This window comes from Marmota monax, unplaced genomic scaffold (genome assembly GCF_021218885.2).
Source record: "Marmota monax isolate L192 unplaced genomic scaffold, Marmota_monax_Labrador192_F-V1.1 WCK01_AAM20220418_F8-fsc00002, whole genome shotgun sequence".
Classification (NCBI taxonomy): domain Eukaryota; kingdom Metazoa; phylum Chordata; class Mammalia; order Rodentia; family Sciuridae; genus Marmota; species Marmota monax.
The window spans coordinates 22,516,900-22,540,377 of NW_026693571.1; the positions used below are offsets into that span (position 1 = coordinate 22,516,900).

At 32.7% G+C, this 23,478-nt stretch overlaps 1 protein-coding gene across 10 annotated transcripts in view; it reads right to left on the minus strand.

Annotated features, from left to right (window-relative positions):
- The window catches only part of Pdlim5 (PDZ and LIM domain 5), a 223,942-nt gene that overhangs the window by 79,623 nt on the left and 120,841 nt on the right, over positions 1–23,478 (minus strand). For 2 of the 10 annotated variants that reach the window (XM_058583847.1, XM_046458909.2), the window contains exons 4-9: positions 19,881–19,923; positions 17,537–17,628; positions 10,799–10,813; positions 8,325–8,342; positions 7,935–8,107; positions 7,567–7,603 (exon numbers count right to left, since the gene is read on the minus strand). In XM_058583847.1, the coding sequence (XP_058439830.1) occupies positions 7,567–7,603; positions 7,935–8,107; positions 8,325–8,342; positions 10,799–10,813; positions 17,537–17,628; positions 19,881–19,923 (378 nt within the window). Of the gene's footprint in view, positions 1–5,891; positions 7,018–7,566; positions 7,604–7,934; positions 8,108–8,324; positions 8,343–10,798; positions 10,814–14,468; positions 14,486–17,536; positions 17,956–19,880; positions 19,924–23,478 lie in introns of those variants that run through there. The other 8 variants (XM_046458915.2, XM_058583848.1, XM_046458911.2 and 5 more) reach the window with 6 other exon arrangements.

Genomic DNA, 23,478 nt, shown 5'->3' on the forward strand with positions numbered 1-23,478 from the left:
ATTCTGATGCCCATCAGCTAGAAACCATGTGGACATTATTTAGTGCTATTGGACAGCTTATAAGAGTGTATTTCTGCTAGGTGTTGTGGTACACACCTGCAATCCCAGCAGCTTGGGAGGCTGAGACAGGAGGATTGTGAGCCAGACTCAGAGAGTGAAGTGCTAAGCCACTCAGTGAGACCCTGTCTCTAAATAAAATACAAAATAAGGCTGGGAATGTGGCACAGTGGCCAAGTGCTCCTGAGTTAAATCCCCAGTATCCCCCTCCCAAAGAAGAGTATATTTCCCTTCCATAACTGTTTTGAATTTTTGCAATATAACTAACTGGTGGCCTGAGTTTGAATTGATTTTCTACCAAAGAAAGAAGCAATCAGTCTTTCCTTAGTATTTTAATTCTTTGAAAACTGGGAAGTCAGATCATGTATTATTATTTTTAGTATAATACATGAAAAATTAGAATCTACTATTCCTTAGCAAAGGAGATAAAAGAAAGGCTGATAGAAGTATGTTCTGATCACAACAATTTTTTAGATGAAGTTTTGCTAAACTAAAATGCTACTCTATAATTTATATAGATCATTTAAATATTAAAAAATTAAACTGCATATTAGATTAATACTTCCATAGAGAAGAAACTGAAAAATGAGATCAAGAAAAAAATTATTTAATTAAAAATTATTGTACTATGTTTGATAAAATGATATTTTTTAAGTATACCCATGTTTTTGTTTTTTTAAGAGAGAGAGAGAGAGAGAGAGAGAGAGAATTTTTTTTTAAACATTTATTTTTTAGTTTTCAGCAGACACAACATCTTTATTTGTATGTGGTGCTGAGGATCGAACCTAGGCTACTGATGTGATTCTGCAATCTGTATATGGGGTAAAAATGGGAGCTCATAACCCACTTGAATCAAATTGTGAAATATGATATATCAAGAACTATGTAATGTTTTGAACAGCCAACAATAAAAAATTAAAAAAAAAAAAGGACTTATATTCTAGCTGGAGACATAGGACATGGAGACAAATACCTATCTAAAGTAGAAAAGAAAGTGCCACAAGAAAGTTAACAACAATGCTTTCTATTAGGTCCAAGGCAGTGGTTCTACTTAAGAACAACTTTTTCTTAAATGTTAATCTGTCAAATCAGTTTAAGTATGTCATGGTCTGAATTGAGTCATCTCCCACCCACTCCCAATTAATTAAATCCTCAGTGTGAATAAATTTGGATATAGGTCCCTTGGGGTGGCAATTAAGGTTAAATGAGATCATAATGGTGGAACCCGAATTCGTGTGACCATGTCCTTAGAAGACAAAAAGAGAATTAATGTGTCTACATATCCTTACCTGCCACTTGTTTTATACTATGCTTTCCTGTAAACTCATCCAGAGGAAAGGCCATGTGAGCGCACAGGGAGAAAATGACCATGTCCAAACCGGGAAGAGAGGCTTCATTACAAACTAACCCTGCTGGTACCTTGATCTGGGACTTCCAGCCTCCAGAGCTATTAGAAAATTAATTTCTACTATTTAAACTACCCAATCTGTGACAGAGCTGCATTACACGGTGTATTTCTAATTTAAGAATACTCTGACAGAGATGAATCCTGCAATCCTAACACCTACCTTCAAGAGAAATCATTTCATTGTACATACAGACCTTTACTTACACAGTTATAGTTGCAGCCAGGAAGAAATACAATGCTTATCATTCGTTCCAATTTACATAATAGGAAGACTCTTGTCTTTGACAAACTCATACTCTAGTCAGAGAGTTAGGATACATCGTATCCATAATATAAATTAGAAAAAGAGGTGTCAAAAGAGAGTACAGTTAGTTCAGAAGTAAGATTATTTGTCCTTTGGTTGTGGAGAGAGTGTAGGTAGGTAAGCATGTGTGGTTAGAGTTGAGATGTGAGAATGATTTAAAAAAAAAAAAAAGCAAAACAACAACAACAACAAAAAACACCTTGAGAGAGATGGCATTTTCACTCAGCCCATTATTCTCAGTAGTACAACACTGGAATTTGGTGCTGGATGATTTCTTGTTGATGAGGGCTATTTATTTAGCACTCTAGCAGCCCCCTCCTGACTTTGTGGTATCTACATATTACCAAAACTTCCAAAAGCTACTCAGCAGCAGCATCTCCCCCAACAGAGAACTGAGGAACACTTATAAAAATGTAAAATTGGAAAAAAGCAGATTGTGGGCTGGGTTTGTGGCTCTGTGGTAGAGCACTTGCCTAGAACATGTGAGGCCCTGGGTTTGATCCTCAGCACCACATAAAAATAAATAAATTAATTAAAAGTATTGTGTCCAACTACAACCAAAAAAAAAATTTTTTTAAAAACCCAGCAGATTGTTCATTATTAAGTGACTGATTAAAGAGGTAACAGGTATGATTCTAAAATGCTACATATAGAAAATTAAAATTTGCACATACAAATTATAATAATATTTTCAACACTGCTTTCCTATTTTAAGTGTTCATTATATTTATTCAGTCTCATTTTCATTTTGAAGCTTTTTATTTCCTTGCTTCATTGATACAGCTCATTGAGTATATTTGATTTCTAAATACCTTTACTTACTTTTTACTCCTACGTGGGTAGTCTCTGAAGCTATCAACAAACACTCTACTTAAGACAAAAAAAAAAAAAAAAAAGCAAAGGCATCTTCTTCCTGACTTCCAGGCATCTCAACAGATCTTTTACTTTATAGACTCCCTTAAATTATATGATCGTGATCTGGGCTAAAGGTTTAGAAGAAGGGATAAGAAGTGGCAAAGAGGGGCTGGGGTTATGGCTCAGTGTAGAGTGCTTGCCTCACACATGCAAGGCCTTGGGTTCAATCCTCAGCACCACATAAAGATAGATAAATGAAGGTATTGTGCCAACTGCAACTACCAAATAAATAAATAAATAAATGAAGAAGTTGCAAGGATACTGGAAATGATGAGATGAATAAAAAGGAATCTATGCAACTGAGGACCAAATTGGGATTCAAAGGATTATGATTCTCTTGCAGAAAAGGGTCTTCAAAGAGCAGACTTCATGGAGACTTAGCATGGAGGGTGTTCATTAAGAAGTGCCTCTAGGATTAGGATCTGTGAAGGGGGCCCGGTAGCAGAAATGGGCAGAAGTTGAGCTACCACTGAGAACTTAGGACAGCTTCAGCTGACCCTATAGCACCTCTGGAGCTAGAGGATTTCTCCCAAGTTGTTGCTAAATAGGGTGAAATGGCAAGGCTCTTCACCTTTCCTTCCTAGCACCTAAGATCAATGAGCTCACTGAACATGGACAGCTGAGGCGATGGTGAAGGGGCTACAGGAAGGCTGCCTGCGTTGTCCACTCAAGTTATGTTATCAGTGGGCACAGTGTCCAATGCAGATTATAACTTCGTATTTTAAAGAAATGGAAACTCAGGAGCAGAAAGTAATCAGTCAGTCACAAATTTGAATTTAATACCCTCAATTATTTATCATTCCCTATTTCTCTCTATTTCTAACAACAACATCAAAAAGCCTATTTTGGAAGAATGATCAGGAACTATTACTTAGCTTAAGGAATTTCCTTCAATAGGAGAAACAAAAGGAATCAGTCCAAATAATTCTTGCTAGGTTTTTATAGAGAGGACTAAAATGTCAAATTCATCACTAAATTATGAAGAGTATATGAAATATCAAAATTTCAGATGTCCAGGTTTCATTTTTGTGTGGCTTTATACATGCTTACAGGACACTGTGTTTCTGTACCCTACTAAGGTTACGAACATGTAGTACCTTTATGCCTTCTCTTTTTAGGTCTTCACTGGATCTCAATAAGACTATCAGAAATCAGAAATCAGGGTTGGCACTAACTAGGTGTGCACTTCATTCAGCAAACTGACAAACCTCCGTGACTCTTCATTTTTCTAATTCTACTTGAAAGTAGTGAGAAATGACAGGATAATTTCCCACTTGAAATGCTGTGATAGTAATGGAAATATGCTATTTGCCCATATTCTTAAGAACTATGGTTTCATGCTTCCCTCCTGAATGTTTCAGCTACACTGACTTTCTGATCTGAGTACTTGCCACAGTACTTTCCACACTGCTTCCTCAGCTTGGAACACCGTCCTCAAAAATCATCATTCAGCTGGCTTCTCTTCTCCAAAGAGTCATCTCCTCCGATCTCCACATAATCTAAAGTAATCCTGCCCTGCCTAAGACAAATTTCTTTCTTATTAGCCTATTTTATTACCTTGCTAACAAAATTGCCTCTGATCATCTTGTTTTTATATTTAACTGTTATTCACTACTGTATCTGTAGTACATAGACTAGTGTCTAGCATGTACGTATGTAGTAATTACTTGGAAGAATGAACACAGACAATAAATGAATATTTATGATTCATGATTTTAAATACACATCAGAATGACAATAACTAGGGGGAAAACCATATCATTTTGTATTTTTTGAATAATACTGAATAGTAGATGAAACTCCTATTTTGTATCCCAATATCATAACTTCTATTCAACAAGCTCTGAGATGTTTATATATGTGAGCCTTCCTAAATGGCATATAATGTACAAAATAAGTGTTTCTATTTCTACAATTTTTTTTTTTTGAGGTGACAGAAAAGACACATTCCGTCTTCTGACTGGTAAAACACTGTAAGGAAAAAAATGTTCAAAATTCTTAAAGAGTAACTTCCCAACTTTATATTTAAGAAAAGCTTAGGACTAAATCTGTATAAGAGAGACAAACAAAAATAAGTCATAAATTAGGCCATTAAACTTACAATAACATTTTTGTAATTTTTGGCTAGCTTTAAAGCTAGGAATATAAGATGTCCCAAAAGATCCATTGAGCTCAGGAATTTAACTTCTGACAGGGTCAAATGGAATGTCCTTTGTGATCCTGGCTGAAAATTTGTCCTTCTACTCAAATATGAATCATTTCATTAATCTAAGTCCGTTCTTGTGATGATACATTAAAAATTTTAATTATACATGGTATTAAATTCTTATTTTCAATAGCCCCTATTTTGAGTTACATAATTCTATGTATGCTCTCTTGTCTGTATTAGGAAAAAAAAATTTTTTATTTACCTAAAACTCTTTTTAGTAGTTCTTTCTATCAATTCTGTAGTTATTTTAGAAACTTGGTTCTTGGTAGAAAATCCCATGTTAACGCTCGCACATTATTTATTTTTAGGTGACTTTAATTCAAACTTTTTTCAAACATTATTTTTTGAGAAAAGAATTATTAGGTATAGAAAGGTATAGTCTAAGAAAGTAGATTTTATTACACAGGCCAGAGACAGAGTAATAACTGGAAGTGATGTCAGGATCATAAAAGCCCAACTGGGCAAAACTGCTTGGTGTCTGAAGAAGAACTGATGCAATAAAGTAAGACATCTTATATCTGGATGTATAGTGGAAATGAGCAACAATAAAGTCTAGAATTACTTTTTAAATACATTTACTAGGTGAAGTTTTCAATAGGAACCAATCACTAACTAAGGTTAATGTTAGTTTTTCTACGTTATTAGGCAATTATCCTACTAGGGTGACATTCAAGTGTAGATATCCTGGAAAAATAAAAATGAATCCTTGAATGCAGGCAAGAAGTTTCAGTAATCATTCACAAAGAATAATTTTATGTCATATCATACTTTAAGTGATCATATATGTTATTCACGTATGATGTTATGTTAAATAATGTAACAGTTCAAGAGAAAACAAAAGTGGGCCTTTGCCATGTTTTACATTTAGTAATGTCACAAAATTAAAAACATTTTCCAAAAGAAATATCAAGGTAATTAGTGATTTTACCCCTGTGATATTGTAATATGTTCTGAACAGCAAGGTTACTAGCCTCAAGGAAACAGAACAAGTACAAAGCTAAGTTAAAGGCAACTTTATTACAATAATTTTCCAAACTTCAAACGCATTTATTACTGCATTTAGATCTACTATATAATACATTATATTACAAGGCAGAAAGCATTTCTCATAGATTTTTAGCTTCCATGTACTGCCCAAAACATTGCTTCCTAAGGATAGCAGCAACACACAATAGTTTACAACACTAAGTAAAATATGTCTCTGAAATCTCAGAATCGTTCATATTACAATGTGTTTTATTATTTTCCTCTGATTTAAAAGTGAAGCAAACTATCTTTATATGTTTTAATAGTTAATACCTAGAAATTTCCTATACCATAAAAATACCCACCAGCTTAGATATATTTTCTTGGTAGAAAACAGGATTTTGAATCTAACCAACCCAAAAGAACACTGTTATCTCCCCATTGCAAACAGGGGTAGAATCTTTTTTCCATGTTTAGAAGCCAAATCTTGGCTTCCTCTTCTTCATACAACCCCCCTGAAGAGTGCCTGTTTTAAAAGATTCCTAAATCTACAATGGACTCTTATCTAACAAAGTCCTCTCTATTTAATCTTTCCTCCTCCTATTTGTGTACTTAGAATAATGTACAATCAACTTTGACCATTCCATAATAATGAACTTAAAAGTAATCTCAGGAAAAGCAATCACATTTTAAAGGAAGTATTTTCCAAAGTAGACAAGGACATTATTCTTGTTCATATGCCTCTGCTTCAACTAACCAAACAAACCCAACTTATGAAAATAATTTTTTCAAGGTTTGTACCATAGTAACAATAGAAACAGATGTAAATCCTCTGATTAGATCTAGTGCCTTCATTTTTTCATTTTACATTTGTGAGCTACCACCTAGCACAAAACATGTTCATCTTCTTATTTTCATGAAAACAGGAAATTGTTAGAAAAGTATAGAAAAGTTTCTATTTTTTTCATCAGGCAATTTTAATACAGATTTTTGCTATCAAGTTGAAAAAGAAAAAGTGAATGAAAAGGTATGTGCTGACTGCTTGGGGGGGCAAGGCTCATAAATCACTGTACGTTAAGAGCACGTGCTGAAACTTCATGGTGCCAGTCACGTAATTTTGTGTATTTGGGACTAAAGACGTGAAGGGGTATCTTTTCCCTGTGGAAATAAGAGAAAAAAAAAAAAGAGTGATAGAAGAGTCATAAAAAAGAGAGAGGAAAAGATTCTACACTAATTCCATCATGCAGAAAACATGCCTTATAAAAGCTTAATTTCACATAGCTTTTTGTTAAATAGCAAAGATTTTAAAGGTAGAGCAGTTTTAGAAATACAGAAATTAATCTACAGAGCCCTCCTGGAAACATCAATTTTTATGCCCAAAATAAAGTGACTGCAAGACAACACATGAACTCATTCAGAGAGATATATTCTGTTAGCAAAGCATTCCCAATTACACTGTTTGGCCCACCTCTTACTTCAGTACTAAAGAGAATATGCCTTAGCCAAGATCCAGACAATATATACTACTTTAAAAAGCTGTTAAGTTGTACATTTAGGTCACACTAAAGGCACCACAGTTAAATGCTTAGCTTCTATTTGCAAAGACAAAATGCCATATCATTCATTACACTTGAAAATTTGAAAAACCAAATTGAGACCATTCATGAAAGAAAAGCATTCAACTTACAAAAAGATAAAGAAACTTACTTTGCCTTCTTTGCATTATCAGCTTCAGATTCTTTCACTGAAATATGAAAATATGCAGTATTACTTTGTCTTTTTTAACTTCAAAATCTCTTAAGCAATTATCTGTGTCAATATCAAACACTCAAGTTTCACAGAGCCACTAAGAAAAATTCTATACCATGTTCTATTGGTTGTAACTATTCAATACTCCTTCTCTTCTCTATGTAACTCTCCCAGACTGACATCTCATTTGCAGTACCCATATTATGCATAACTAATTTAAAAGTACAGTGTCCTAGGGTTGTTTTCCAGTAACTGCCAAATTAGTCTAAGTACTATTCTCTGGGGCAAAGAATATCATCCATTAGGATCCCTAGAAGATCACTTACTATGTTCAGTCCCAGTGATCTGGGCAAGGATTCGGAAAGAGCGAGACTGAGTTGTTCCAGTCCTTGGGCGCCAGTCTTCAGTATCCTCAATCAGTCTCTTCTTGCTGGCATCACTATGAGTGGGTATGTGATAAAACTCTGTATTACGCTCCACAATGTGTTTTCTTGGTGGCCTAGGGAAAAAATTTTTTTAAAAATTATTTAAATATTTAATCCTCAATATTCCTTTTATATAGCTTGCTTATGCAAGTACTGTCCCCGTCTCATTTTTTTTTTTTAAAAAGTACCTTTCTAAAATAGGCTTAGCTTTTCTTTAATCAGTTAAAAACAATGTACTTAACAGGTTCATATAAACTAACATTATAAAAACATATTCAACAGAAACATTACCGTTTAGGTGGGGTTTTCCTTTAATTGACAGAAGAAGGCAGCAGAAGAAAGATTTCCAACATGAAGAAAAGGAAAGGAAAATAATAAGGAAAAAAGGAAACTAGAAAATGAAAAGTCTAAAGTAGTCAAAATCAAACAACTGAAAATTACTTCTATCATTCATCATATGCCACATAAGACAAAGATATGAACTATGATTTAACCACAGTTTAATATCAATATGCTGTAGAATGTGTTGGGAGTTACCAAAATTAGATCACCTCTTCACTAAGCCTAGGAACCAAGACTGGTTTAGTACAGGCTAAATCAGTAATTTCAAACATAATTTTGAAAAGGGTCAGAATTGATTTTCTTCATTTATATATATAGATCTCTTTATCCTGAATAAAACTACTGGGCAGGATTAGTATACTGATGATGATTGCGCAATATTAGAAACCACTGAGATATTTATGAAAAGAAAAGGATTGAAAGTGTAGCTCTATCACTTTTCGGTGTATGATTTTAGTCAAATCAGTTTCACTGAGTATCAGTGTTTTCCACTGATAAAGCAAGAATATTACATTGTTCTGAGGATTCCAGGTAATAATTTATATCAAAGAGAGGTATAAACTATAGAGTTTGAGAACTCCAGCTTTGCTAAGAACATTCAGTTTTCTATTAGCATAGCGTAAACACTAAAGAATTTACAATGTATATTATTTTAATACTTTAAGCTCTACTGAACATAATATACACTCCTTGTTTCTCTTTCTTCAAAATAGGACAAATGCAAACAGTTGGAGTTATGAATTTAAAATTTAAAATTTCAGAAGAGGAAAAGTAAGTAGTCTGCTTAGCAGACTACTGGCCAAAGGTCTATGTAGAAAAAGTGCTCTCAATGTGGTCAGGTGTGGGTGGCAGGATCTGCCAGGTTTAACTCACTGCTGAAACATCACAGTGTGATCAGCTTGTCAGGTGATTGCTATCATTTTATAACAGTAACACTATCAAAACTGCCCAAGTACACTGGAGTCTTTTCCCCACAAAGAACATGATAGAATTAAAGTCAGTAACATTGGCTTTAGAATCAGATCAAGTTGCAACACTAAATCCTTCACTCAGCGTGTTTCTTACAGTTAGTTCACTTCTCTGAGTCTCTGTTTTCTATGTGAGACTTGTGAATTAAATCTTTAAAGGTTATTCTGAGGAATAAATAAGATTCAAAATGTACACAAAGTGCTCTCTACAGTTTCTAGCCCCCAATAATGATCATCATCACATGTTATTTTATGATGATCAGAAAAACAATCACAACATGTCTTCTAAGATGATGGATCATCGGCATATAAAAAGAACAGAATCAAAAACATTCATGTGCTAAATGGAAAGACATATTATAATTTATGGTAAGATTTCATAATCCCTGCAGTAAAATATTTAAAAGATCTTTACTAATACTCAACAAAATCTAGTCCTTTTTAAAATAGACAAAACTTTTAGAAACTAGGAAATAGAGATTATTCCATAAACACATTGTCTTGGGCACATATAAAATAGCTCTTATGTAAGTACTTGAAAAGTTTACATTCAGCTTCTAAATATTATAGTTTTAAACTGCTCTACAATTAGTGAATGTAGTTTACTCCCAAATATTGCCAATTTCAAGTATAAGACTTTTTTTTAATCTTTTGAAAAAGGTTTTGTCTATAAAAATACAAAACAATGTTGTCATACTAAGAACTAAAATACTAAAATGCCATAATTGAAGTAGTATTTAGCTACAGCATACTTGCAAAAAGTAGAATTTATCTTAGACTTTGTTGTTAACCATGGCTAAAGTCTCATATTAGTGATATGAATTTTCTAAACATTTACTTAGCATTTTCTGGTTCTGAGACTCTGACTCTGATGACTATGATTAAGGAAAACAATAATTTTAATGATTTTATTTTAAAATATTTTGAGATACAATATAAACGTAACTCTCAAGAGCAAGTAATTCATTTCAAAATATGGACTTTCAAAATTAGCAAGTTCATTCAATTTTTTTTAAAAAAAATCCAAACTATATCTCTAACTTCAGTGTACACTGTCCAGAACATTTACCCATCCCCCTGAACATAGTTAGCTTATAAGTTTTTCCACTGCTAAAGGGTGGATGTTCCAAACACACCCAATGATTCATAAGAAGTTCTCTGGGGGGCTGGAGCTATAGCTCAGTTGTAGAGTGCCAGTCTCATATATGTGAGGCATTGGGTTCAATCCTCAGCACCACATAAAAATAAATAAATATATTGTGTCCACTTACAATTAAAAAAAAATTTTAAAAAAAGAAGTTCTCTGTCATGAAAACCATGATTCTTATGCTCCTTAACATTTTTGAGACTTCTTGTAATGAAATTTATATTAATAAGATTTGCTGGTGGTGTTAAGTTGAGAGCAAGATGAAAAGTTACAGACACACAATGATGAAATGAGCCATAAGTACTTACACAGTGCCAGGATTACTGAAGGAGGAATAATACACATAATAAAGACGTGATAAAGATGAGATTGATATTCCAAGGATGATGGAACACAAGCAGAGATGAAGAAAAAAAGAATAGTAAGAGAAAAAATGAAATAGCAAAATTCAAAGCAATGAATTTAAGAGAAGATGTTATATAAATACCATGCATCAAAATAATCATGCAAATGTAGACAAAAATGAACAAATGTTAGTCAAAATTCCATCCTATTATTATTACTAGGATAACAGTTCTATGTTTTTTATCCCCTAAACACTGAAAATCATTGCATGTACTAATGCTAGTTCAAGTCTTCATGTTACTAAATACCAAGAAAGATCCACTACAAAAAAATCCAGATTTTTATAAAATTCACTTTAATATGAGTTCAAATTCTTAACAGTATTCCTAACAAAAGGCAGAGAATAAAATAGTTTGATAAAACATGAAGAAATAGTTCTGCTTACAATCACTTTTAAAATCAACAAAGAGAAAAATGTTTCAGTCTCATATCAGAGAAGTATAATATTAACCACCAGTGTAATCTCTTTACATACATTATCCCTATCATACACTGCCAGAGAATGTTACACTACTGGAAAAATTTTTTTTTCTTAAATGTAAAATGTCTGATGAAGATGTAGAATCATGAATAATGGGCTCTCTCTCTCTCAATTTTCATACTTTTCCCTGTCTCTCAGTCTCACCTCCCTCAATCATGAGCAAGTAAGTCCCAGTAACTTCAGAACTGGTGTGGGAACTCCACAGCTCTGTATTATCAGTGACATAATTACTTCCCAGAAAAGTATATCTGATTTGATATGCTAAAGGAAATGGGTTAATAATACCTGAATAGAGAGAAGGTCAAAACAATTCATTCACATAGCCTATTAAGGGTAGAATTGTTAAAAACAAATATATTTACGTTCCATTATGGATAGAAAACAAAATATAAACTTTGTATTATTTATCAAAGAACACCTTGTAGTGTTCTTGGATCCTCCAATTACGTTTAGTCAGAATAAATAAAAATTCATAGTGAGAAAAACTGACTGTCAGCTTTAGTGTTTAAAAAGGTCTGTGTGGCTATAATTCCACTTTTAATTAAGTTGACAAACTCAACACACAGGGTTAGGTTCCACTCAATGAGGGTGGGACACAGGAGTAAGTTGATCTCAACAGTTTGCCTGTCTATATTCTTTGCCAGTCATAGTGTAAAGCATTCTCTTCTCTTTTTTGCTATTTTAAATAACAGGAAAATAGTTTTGCAAAATAATCTCTCTGAACTGATACCAATTTTAGGCATATATATATTTAAGTATTTTAAAGCTGAGGGAAAATGTTTTATCTCAACATGAAGTTGCAGGCAGATATTAGATATCTCATATTTCCAATTTTACTTTATAAGATATCTCATATTTCCAATTTTACTTTATAATATGGATTAAGAATTTCAACACATGCTCAGAATAATCATAACTTGATTAGTGCAAACTTTAGTGGTAAAGGACATCAAATGGAGGGTTGATTGATTTTAATCCAAAGATGCCAATTTTAATGTCAAACAAGTATTTCCATATTGTTAAAAAAAAATGTACTCAAATGGAATAGTGCAGAGAAGTGGCAAACTTATCACCAAAGCAGCCAGTTAACTTGCCTTAGTTGTGCTGCCCACTTCACCTTGTTCTAGGAAAATTGTAATCTAAAGAAACCTGTGTTCCTCGATTATGAAATGAACTACAAATTTTCTGTCCTTTTTTTTTTTTTTTTTTGGTGGTATCAGAGATTAAACCCAGGGGTACTTATCTACTGAGCTACATCCCCAACCCTTATTTTTAAATTTTGAGACAGGGTCTCGGTAAATTGCTGAGGCTGGCTTTGAATTTGGGATCCTCTGGAGCTGCTGGGATTACAGGCATATGCCACCACACTGGGCCTCCTTCAGACTTTTTGTAAGGGGATTCATTTTTTTAAAAATATTTGTAGTTGCAAATGGACACAATATTTTTATTTTTTATTTATTTCATGTGGTGCTGAGGATCGAACCCAGTGCCTCACACATGCTAGGGAAGCGCTCTGTCACTGAGCTATAATCCCAGCCCCAAGAGGACTCATTTTTAACATATTTGAAGGCACTTTGAAAACTATGTAGACACTGATTTGTTGTTGGGATAGATGCCTCTATTACTCAAAAACAAAACAAAAACAGAAACAAAAAACATCAATTCACTTATAAGCTTTTGATTCAACTCCATAGTCATTATAAAAACAAATACTAACTCAAACTAACAAAAAAAGCAAGTCAAAAGCAGGTGATATAGTGGAAGGCACATCAAAATTTGGCTTTAAATGACCTAAGCTCAAATCTCAGCTAATCACTTACAAGTCATATGACTTGAGAAAATTATGTGCTCTCTTGATATTCAGTTCTCATGAGAATTAGATCATATAATATATTCAGAGACACACAGCACAATGCATAGAATACCTAATACACAATGCATAGTAATACCTAACAAATTAATGACTCTGAATCTTGAATTTTTAAAAATTATATTTAATCTGTAGGTTTAAATTTATTTTTTTCAAGTTCCATTGTCCCCCCTTTCCAAATCAAATTTTTTGTTATACTGGAACCCAGGAACTAGCAAAAGTTGTTGTTTATAAGAAGTTAACTTTTAAAAGACAATAAATCAGGGTTTGATAATGTTTTATTATACACTGGTGTGTGATATTCCTATACATAAATAACATGAAACTATACAATTAATGAGACCATAGCTGTTTAGAAAGGAGTTCTCTAATAACTCAAAAGTTAATTCTCTTGGGTATGTCTAAGTTAGATATCTCATATTTCCAATTTTACTTTATAATATGGATTAAGAATTTCAACACATGCTCAGAATAATCATAACTTGATTAGTGCAAAATTATTTTAAGTTCTTATCTCATGTGATTTTTCCTTAGCTTTAAAGCTAGCTAACTACTAACCAGTTTTATGTCAATATTAAAACAGCACAAAAACAAGGTTTAAAGTTATACCACAGTGATTCCCAATGCCTATGTTAACTCTTAGTGACATTTATTAAACATGGCAATTATCTCAACTGATTTCAATAGTGTATTGGCTGTCTATCATTCACACATATAACTGCACATAGAAATATCAATATCTTCTAGAAACATTTACTCAATTAAAACTCCGAGAAAAAAAAAAACACCAAAAAATTTCTTGGAGAACTTAATCTAGGAAACACTAACTTTTAATATTAATTCAGTTTTACATATGCTGTTTACTAGTGATACAAATGTTTATGCTTTTTCTTCTATCTTTATCTTCTAACAGTTTTGATTGATATAAATTACATTCCCCCAAGCACTGCCTCTTTTCAACCTTTCCACAGCAAACTCCACATATATTTAATGACATAACTTAAACACTACTATTTATTACTATAAAGCAATTCACCACAACATAGCAATGCAAACCAAACTTATTCAAAACACTATATGTGGTTATTTGAAATTATAGCTCTTTTGCAAAATTTAACTTAATTTTGCAAAAATATAATTTAATTTTGCAAAAATTGGGCATTCATGCTGTTTACTCATATATAAATCACCATATTTCCTCTCCAGTAATGTGGATACTAACTTTGTCACGTGTGTTTTCTGCAAAAATAAAAGCATTTAAAAATATTACTACTACATCATTATTTTTTGTATATTCCAAGGCCAGGTTCTTCAAAACACCATATAAAAACTGTTAGAAGAAACTGCAGTCCAACCACATTGAAATTAATATAGGATACCAGAGAGACTTACCTTCAGAAAGCAGTGGCACATTATAATGCAAGGACAAATGAAAAGGGAAATTAGTTAATTACTTGACAAAAAACAGCTTTCCTTTTGCTCTGGAAAATAAAAAGTCCCATTCTGCTCTTCAGAGGAAGCAGAGTAGTAGAGAAAACAGAATGCCACTACCAATAATGTGTACATGTAGAAGAAAGATTTAAACTTTCTGAAGAGCCTTAATCATTATTACTTGTAAGAAGGAATAGGAGTGATTACCTAGTATTATTAAGAAATATTCTATAAATAGCAATATAATTTCTAGATTTCATAATATTAAGATGAATTATTAGCTAATTAATTCTTAGTAATGATGCTTAATTGAAACTCTCTTTTTTGTGTCTAATGTTTATCAATCCCATACAAATTTGGGAGGCAAACTAGATAGCCACTTTAAATCACTTTCAAAAACTCAGTCTTCGTGATGCCTTAAAGAAAAAGATAACTCAGGCATTTAACTCTATATCCTTCTGAATTTTTAACTATTTGGTCATGTGTATGGACTATTTCTAAAATAAGAAATAATTAATAAAAAGCAACAACTTTCAATATTATAAGAATTTTATTCTGCCAACATAATAAATATCTGGGAAATAGAAGAGTAAAAACTTCGACACTTAAGTATAAAAAGTACTTGACAATATCCCCAAACATTTACTCTCCAAGATGACAAATCAATGACTAATAAAGGATGTGATTTATTTTTTATTTCTCTAAACATAGTGAGAGAAGGAGCATTACAGATTTGTCTTTGAATTTCACAGATAACACACTTTTGTTTTCAGAATAATCAAGTTTTCCTTGTCCTAACATCTGGACAACATTTGAGATCAAGTTATTTTTAAACACATCCAGTTTGCAAAGGCAAAGCAGTAATTTGCTTGTTAATGATGCAAAACATGTAATAATCCCTTTTCTCCTAAATTTTGCACAGTGCTGAACGCCAGGCATGTGCTTAACGAACACCTGTTGAATGACTGAGAAGCTACCAAAAGGCCCTGAAACTACATCACTTCCTTGTTTCAGCTCAAAAATAATGTTTTAAATCATTTCAAATTTAACCATCAGAGTTGTGTTAATTTATTAAGCACAAAATTTAAACTTGTTTTAAATCCAATCTAAAACCTCAATCTGCTTTTTACTTCTACAATTTTCTATTAAGAAGACTTTCTAATACATTTCAAGATGTGTTAGGAGAAAAGACTTTTGACTTTAGTGGGCTTTTTTTTCCTACTGAACCTGGAATTTAATAAACAATAAACTTCTGTTTCAGTTTCTTTATGAGGCTAGCATTTAATAGGCAGCATCTTTCTTTTCAGGTTATCTACTCTGATTATTCCAAAATTTGTTATCTTAAAATAGACACACAGGAAAAAAAATTTTACAACCAAACACACCTCAACCCCATGTACTGTTCCTCTTCTTCACAGGAAAGAAGAAATGACATTCTTTGAAAGACACTAGTTTTTCTCAACATACAGTTTACTGAAATGTAATTTTATAACTATGAGGTTCAAATGAGTTAGTAACTTAGACCATTTTTAAGTGTACACCCAAAAAGGAAAAATGAGGAGTTAATTTTCAAAATCTTCTGCTAAACATTTCATATTTAATGTCCATGGGTTTTAATTCATTTATTTTACAAAAATCTTTATAATACCTCTGATGCAACCTAAAAGGCCCCCTCTTATTTTTCATTACTGTTTGCTTTTAAAGAAGAAATCAAAACTTTTGAGCCACTCACAACCATAAAGCCGTCTGTACAGCCCAGTAGCTGTTCCTGCAGAGCTCCTGCACTCTCAGCAGCAACCTGGAACCCTGCCATTTTCTCTTTCAAGTTCCCAAGTTACCATGGCAGCAGTGCTGCAGAAAGCATTGCTTCTTCATTATGTGAATTAACATTCTAGGAAGGGATTACATCTAACAGAAAGGATCTATCCACACAATCATTTTAATTATATTTTCCTGGGAACTGACGTGGGAGAAAACCATCATGTGTACAAATTATTTTCCTTTTAATGTACATTTTTGTCAAATAAATAAAAATCAAAATGATTTTGTGTAAATGGCTTTGCTTTAAGGTGCCTTCATTGAATCCCTAAATAAATGAAATGATATAAATTACGGTTGCTGAAATTACAACTATGGGGCTCAAATGAGTCAATAACTTTGACTTTTTCAAAGTGTATCCTCAAGGAAAAATTATAAGGAAATAACAAATTTTCAAAAACTTCTGCTAACATTATATATCTAGTTTCCACTAAATTTTTCATTCATTTTTTAAAAAATGTATAAAATGCTTTGGACACTATCTAAACATCCCTTGTTGTTCTGTCCCTACGATTTGCTTTTAAAGAGTATTGGTCCATGCATTACTTCATATAGACATGTGTCAAAAACTGATTTGTTTTCTATTTTCTACACTACTTCGTGGGAGATAGGGCTTCTTAAAAACTCCTCATTTCCCCTTCCTATAGGGTGACATACGTAAGCTGAGAACAATTATAATCACACTGTTTAAGCTTTTGGTGAGCAATAAAAGGATGCAAAATTTGAGGAAAAAAGATTCAAGATTTTCCTTGCATTATAAGTGCCAGCTGCGCAATGTTGTGCCAGGAGGTGGAAGAAGAGTCACACAGCATGTTACACAGTTCATAACACATTAAAATGTAGAATTAGGTTTTGATTAACCTATAATTGCTTGGCAGACAATGTTGTATATATGTAATAAGGCCACATGTTAATGAAGCAAACATAACTCCACCTTCCTTAAAGTAACAGCTGAATGTGGGAAAGATAGATTAAGAGTTTCTTGGAGATTACCTAAAAGAAGTATTCTGATAAGAACTGAAAGCCCCCTTGGTCACCTACCCATTTTGTTGCTTAATGTCACCCTGGGATCCTCTTCTCTGTCCCTCTGCTAGCTCGTGAGCAGTCTCGGAACACACGCTGGTGACTGTGGGCTGCCGTGGGACATTAACTGCAGTTTTACCAGTGCTCAGTGCAGATGAACACTGGTCAGCACTAAGATTGGCGTTAACATGCAGTCCAGATGCAGAGAATGGGGGAGGAGTGACAGCAGTCACAGGTGGAGGAGAAGCATGTGATGAAGTGGTTGCATGAGCTGGGGTGAAGGCAGACGATGGTGATGGGATGGATGTGACTTTTGGTGAAGACACAGAACCAAAGGGCCGTGGTGCCTTATTGTAGGCCATGTTGGTTGTGGAAGTGACTTTGGACACAGCAGGAGATGTAATGGGCACAGGTTTAACTACTTCTTTAGGTTCTCCCTATGTGAAATAAAAATAAACATACACAAAACACGCCAATACATGCAAACATAGTCACTGAAAAGAATGCACAGCTGATTTTTAAAAAGACAAACACAATTATGTTAGAAGCTCAAATATCACACATTTCCAGTAAAAACAATGATTTGATATAGCATAACATGCACACTAACTGGTCCCAGCATGCATAACACGGAGGTGTACAGTAAGCATATTTTTATTTATAAAAATAAAAGGAATTCCAAAATATTTAGTAAACAGCAGGGAAACCATCAAGAAGCATCAAGGCCATCTAAGTATCAATTTAGCTACATTACAAAGGAGAAGTTTTTAAATACCCCATAATAAACAAAACATTGCTAACTGAAATGTTTTTAAAATAACCAGAGCTTCAATTATAATTCCATCTTTCAAACATGTTTAATTTCTTTCTACAGTACAATTACTTGATTCATGCCAAAGCAGCACATTTCAAACTCTCCCATTTAAAAATGAAGGATGAAATAATTTTCATCTAACTCAGAAACATATACATTCTAATTATCTTAAATAAAGAATTTTTTAAAAACTTAAACAGATAAACAAACCTAAGTCTTTCCTCCTATAATCCACGTGTTCTCTCTCTCTGAATGTTTTAAGATATGATTCAGAGATAGAATTCTTTCCCTTTTCCAAAATAAATATTTAATAGTTTCAAGAGGAAAAAATTATCTTAGATATTTCCTCATTACCATCAGCCAAAGAAAAAAATAACTCGTAAGAAAGATCAATTCTTGGGATTGGGGCTATAGCTCAGTGGTGGAGTCCTTGCCTTGCAAGTGTGAGGCACTGGGTTTGATCCGCAGCACCACATAAAAATAAATAAAGATATTGTGTCCATCTACAACTAAAAAATATTTTTTTTAAAAAAAGAAAGATCAATTCTTCCTAAGATTAACAGAATTTATCAGTCTTTATCCCAAAGCATATTTACTAATGTTCTTCAAAAATCAAATTAAGCCTATATAATATTCAAAAATAAATCTCTATTTACCATCTCAAAAGAAAAATTTTAAGAAAACATACAATGATAACAATGATAACTCTAATATGTTTAATTTTAAGAAAAAAATAATCTAAATGAATCTTAACAACAAGAAAGCTAATTGAGAAAAATAAGTAGCTTAAGGCCTAAGTAAATCAATGTAATAAGTAATTCAATGAAAAGGAAAAAAAAAAGAGAGAGAGAGAAACTTAAAAAAAATATAAATCAAATGTAGATGAATAATGGTTTGGGACAATTTGAGAATGTATTTGAGAAAAAAGGGTACTTTCCAATAACCTAATTCAAGAATATTCTGAAATGTAATTTTTGGTTGTTATTAATGATTTATTATGATACACATTTTGAGTAATCACTTATTTTTCTTAGCAAACAAATGAATAAAGATGGAAAATTTTAAATTAAATATAAAAGAAGAAATTTGGATATAAATTATTAATAACATTGGCTTTAGAAATAACGTTTTAAAATAAAGGTACAATTACACATGATAATTCTGTGTGTGTTGATTTCCATTTTCCCCTTCTTCCTTTTTTTTTTTGGTACCAGGGACTGAATACAAGGGCGATTTACCACAGAACCACATCCCCAGCCTTTTTCATTTCTTATTTTAAGAAAGGATCTCACTAAGTTGTTTAGGGTCTTGTTAATTTACTGAGGCTGACTTTGAACTAGTGATCCTCCTGCCTCAGCCTCCTGAGTTGTTGGGATTACAGACATGTGCCACTGTGCCCAGCTTCCTCTTCATTTTTAAGAAAGAAAATGATGGGAATTGTAAGACTATAAATTAAATGTCTGTATGGCCTGAGACCAAAATAGAAATTATAGAAACTCAGGAGGAACAATCATGTGGTAACCTACTGATGCTAGATTAGAAACGCACCTTTGGAACAGAAGCTGGTTCAGGCTTGGGTGTTGCAGATGCTCTGGGGGAAAAAAGAAAAAAAAGCCATGAATTTTTGCAAACCTATAATTTCTTATTAGTGTATAGTTTATTATAATATATCGATTTATGGTATATCACCAGAATTTATATTTTCATAATTCCTAGTTTTGTCTATTCATAATTAAGTCAAACACTACAAGAACCAACGTCCTTACACACAAAGTACTCATTAGCAGTTCACTATAAACTCAAATGAGGAAAGATAAATATCAATCTTGTTTGCTAACACCCCTTTTTCAATCTTTAAATTGAGGCTATTCCCCCTCTTAAAGCATAAGGTAAAAACATGACACCTTAAACCTTGAGAGGTTCCTCAACCATCTAACTTGAATCTTAATCTTTAGCAGTAACTGCCTTTTCTCCTAATATCCATGAACATAACCACAGGGTGCTGGGTCTGTGAAGATGATTCAGGTTGAACTGAATCACTGAATGAGTATTTTGTATTTATATTCTTAAGTGTTTATGCAAATTAAAGTATTTACTATTCTAAGAAATAAATAGTAATTTCTTCCACTAGGCTATACTTTTAATAAAGGCAATGAGAATGTGCCATCTTTATAACTTCGCACAGTGCCTGGCATGTAATAGGTCTTTCCAAGGCAGACAGGAAAGACAGACAAAAATCCATGCATATAAATTGAATATTTACAAATTCCAAGTGAAACTTTATTTTTAACATATGTTTTCTGGCACTATATACATTTTGGTTAGTGTGAACTAAACAGCAACAACTGGTTTGGAGGAATTATATAATCATGACAATAATGAAAGTAAAAAGTATTATTGTCCTCATTTTCACGTGAGAAAATTCAAGTTCATGTAAACTGCTTTGGAAGGCATGGAAGCCCTCTGTTTTTATACATTACTGTGTACTAGCTGTATTCAACTAACACAATGACTGAGAAAACCAGGGATACTTTACTCAATGCTAAGGTGCGGGTTACACTTAATATGCCAGAAGCAATTACACTCCTCTCATATCAGACAGTCTGAGGATAAGCCATAAGGTGCATAATTTATGAAATGTAAGCATAATAGGTAAATACTATGTGATAATAATTTTATTCTACAAAGCAAGAGATTGTTTTACTTAGAAAGACAATAGATCACAATTAAAAGACACTAGGACAGGATATTGGATCTCCATGAGCATAACCTAACAATGAACTCTGATCAACACATTCAGCAGCAACTGAATTTTCCAACAACTACTAATTTGGTTCGCTAGGGCAGGCACTAACTGAACAATTGGCTAACCTAATGGAAGGCCACAATGGATGCTAACATTCAATTACAGCAATAGGTTCTACTCTGTGCAGTTGCACAACTTTCCATGGGTACTCAGACAATTTCTCTTAGCTGAAAGGGTTATTATAACAAGCAAAGGAAACAAGTTCAAGTACAGAACAGTGGAATCTTCCTTTCATTGAAATTTCACAATACGATGTAATTGCAAAGGGTTTACTTATTAAAACCACCCAAAACATTACTGAAAGTTTGCCAAAGCATAGAAGCCAGTATTCTTTTTCATCTGAACACTTTAAAATACATGGAGCACTTCTAAAAACATAAAAACAATTGGTGAAAAAGAACATGATATTTAACAGTTGCTAGATCTTTAAACATGGGATAAAATACATATATTCTATGTCTAGAAAAACAAACTTCTTTGTTTTTTAGAGCTGTTAGCTCTAATTTAAAGAGTATAAGCAACAACAATGCCCCAGAATGGTTCGTTTCATTACATTTGGAATCCAATCAATGTATTTTGTTCCGAACAAACAGAATGAGTCCTAACATAATTTACCATGTAAAGTTCTACAGAAATACAGTTTGAAATTTTGAATGCACACAAAAAATTTAAATCTGCAATTTAAATATGGGCCCAATTTGTGTCCTGATAAAAACGTCTTACAAGTGCAATGACGTGAATTAAGACAGGGAAAGAAAGGGCAACATGCCTTCAAAAACCTAGGTCTGAACTCATTACACAAACACCCTTTTTGAGGAGGGGAAAAGAGACAGGCATGTAATTAAATGTCAAATAAAATTGTCAACACTAGATGTAATAAAAATTAGTTTTCTTGTTTTAAAAACTAACCACCAAATGAGTCATAGAATTATTAAATTCTGAAAAGATTCCTTACTATTTATTTATTTATTTATTTGGTGCTTGGGATTGAATCCAGGGCCTTATGCATGCAAAGCAAGCACTCTATCAACTGAGCTATGTCCCCAGCCCCAGGTTCCTTATTTTATTACATGGCAATCAGGGGGTTGTTAAGACTTCTGTATGAATATTTATAGAAGTTTATAATTTCAGCAAAATTTTGAACTCTTCAGTTAAAATGGATGCTAACATTCAGTTACAGCAATAGGTTCTACCCTGTGCAGTTGCACAACTTTCCATGGGTACTCAGACAATTTCTCTTAGCAGAAATCTCTTAATTTCTTAGCTGAAATTCTCTTATCTTTACTCCAAAAAGTAAAGTAACACATTTTAGTGTGTTACTTTACTTTTTGGAGTAAAGATAAGTTAAGTCATTCACATTAAAAACATGTACCAAAATCTGTATTGTAGTAGTTATATTTTAAAAGATCAGTAGGCTACAAAAATTTTAGACATGAGTATAATTAGACTTTTTTTTAAAAAAAATACTTTTTAGTTCTAGATGGACACAATGACCTTTGTTGTATTTATTTATTTTTATGTGGTGCTGAGGATCAAATCCAGTGCCTCCCAAGTGCCAGGCAAGCACTGCACCATTGAGCCACAACCCCAGCCCCACAATTAACACATTTTTATGACACTAAAAGTATTGTAGTTCAAGAAATTTATAATCCATTACAAATGAAACCTATAAAACATAAAAAAACAAAGATACTAGTTTTAAAAAGCAAAAGTTACTATTCATCAAAGAACAGAATAAAAAGATATACCACCTTTTCCTTACAATAGTATAAAGATTTTTTAAAAAATACTAATATATAATACTTGTGAGAATACTTATATGTTACTGGGAGATCTATGTAACTCTTTTGGGAAATACTTTGGTATTTATTTACTAAAAGCCCTGAAGAAAACTCACATCTTGTGACACAATAATCAACTTCATGATATTTGTCATAAGGAAATAATCTGAAGTATAAAAAAGACCTTATGCATGAAGATATTTGTGTACTACTGCATAATTATTAACAGTAAAAAATTAGAAACAAAATATTAAATACACAACAAGAAAATGGCTAATTGGAATATAATCACCAATGAAAGATGAAACAATTAAAATATTCTTAAAGAAGAATCTTTCATTGCATGACAAAATGTTTCCTTTATATGATACCAAGCATATATAGTAATGATAAATATATGAAAAAAAATGGGTGAAAACACAAAAATTTTAGAAGAGGGTCTCTCTAAGTGATATCTTATACAATGTACATGCACTACTTTTTGTAATTAGAAAACTATTTCTCAAAGCACATTTCATGGAAAACGACTTCCCCCAAAACAAAATACACACACAAACAT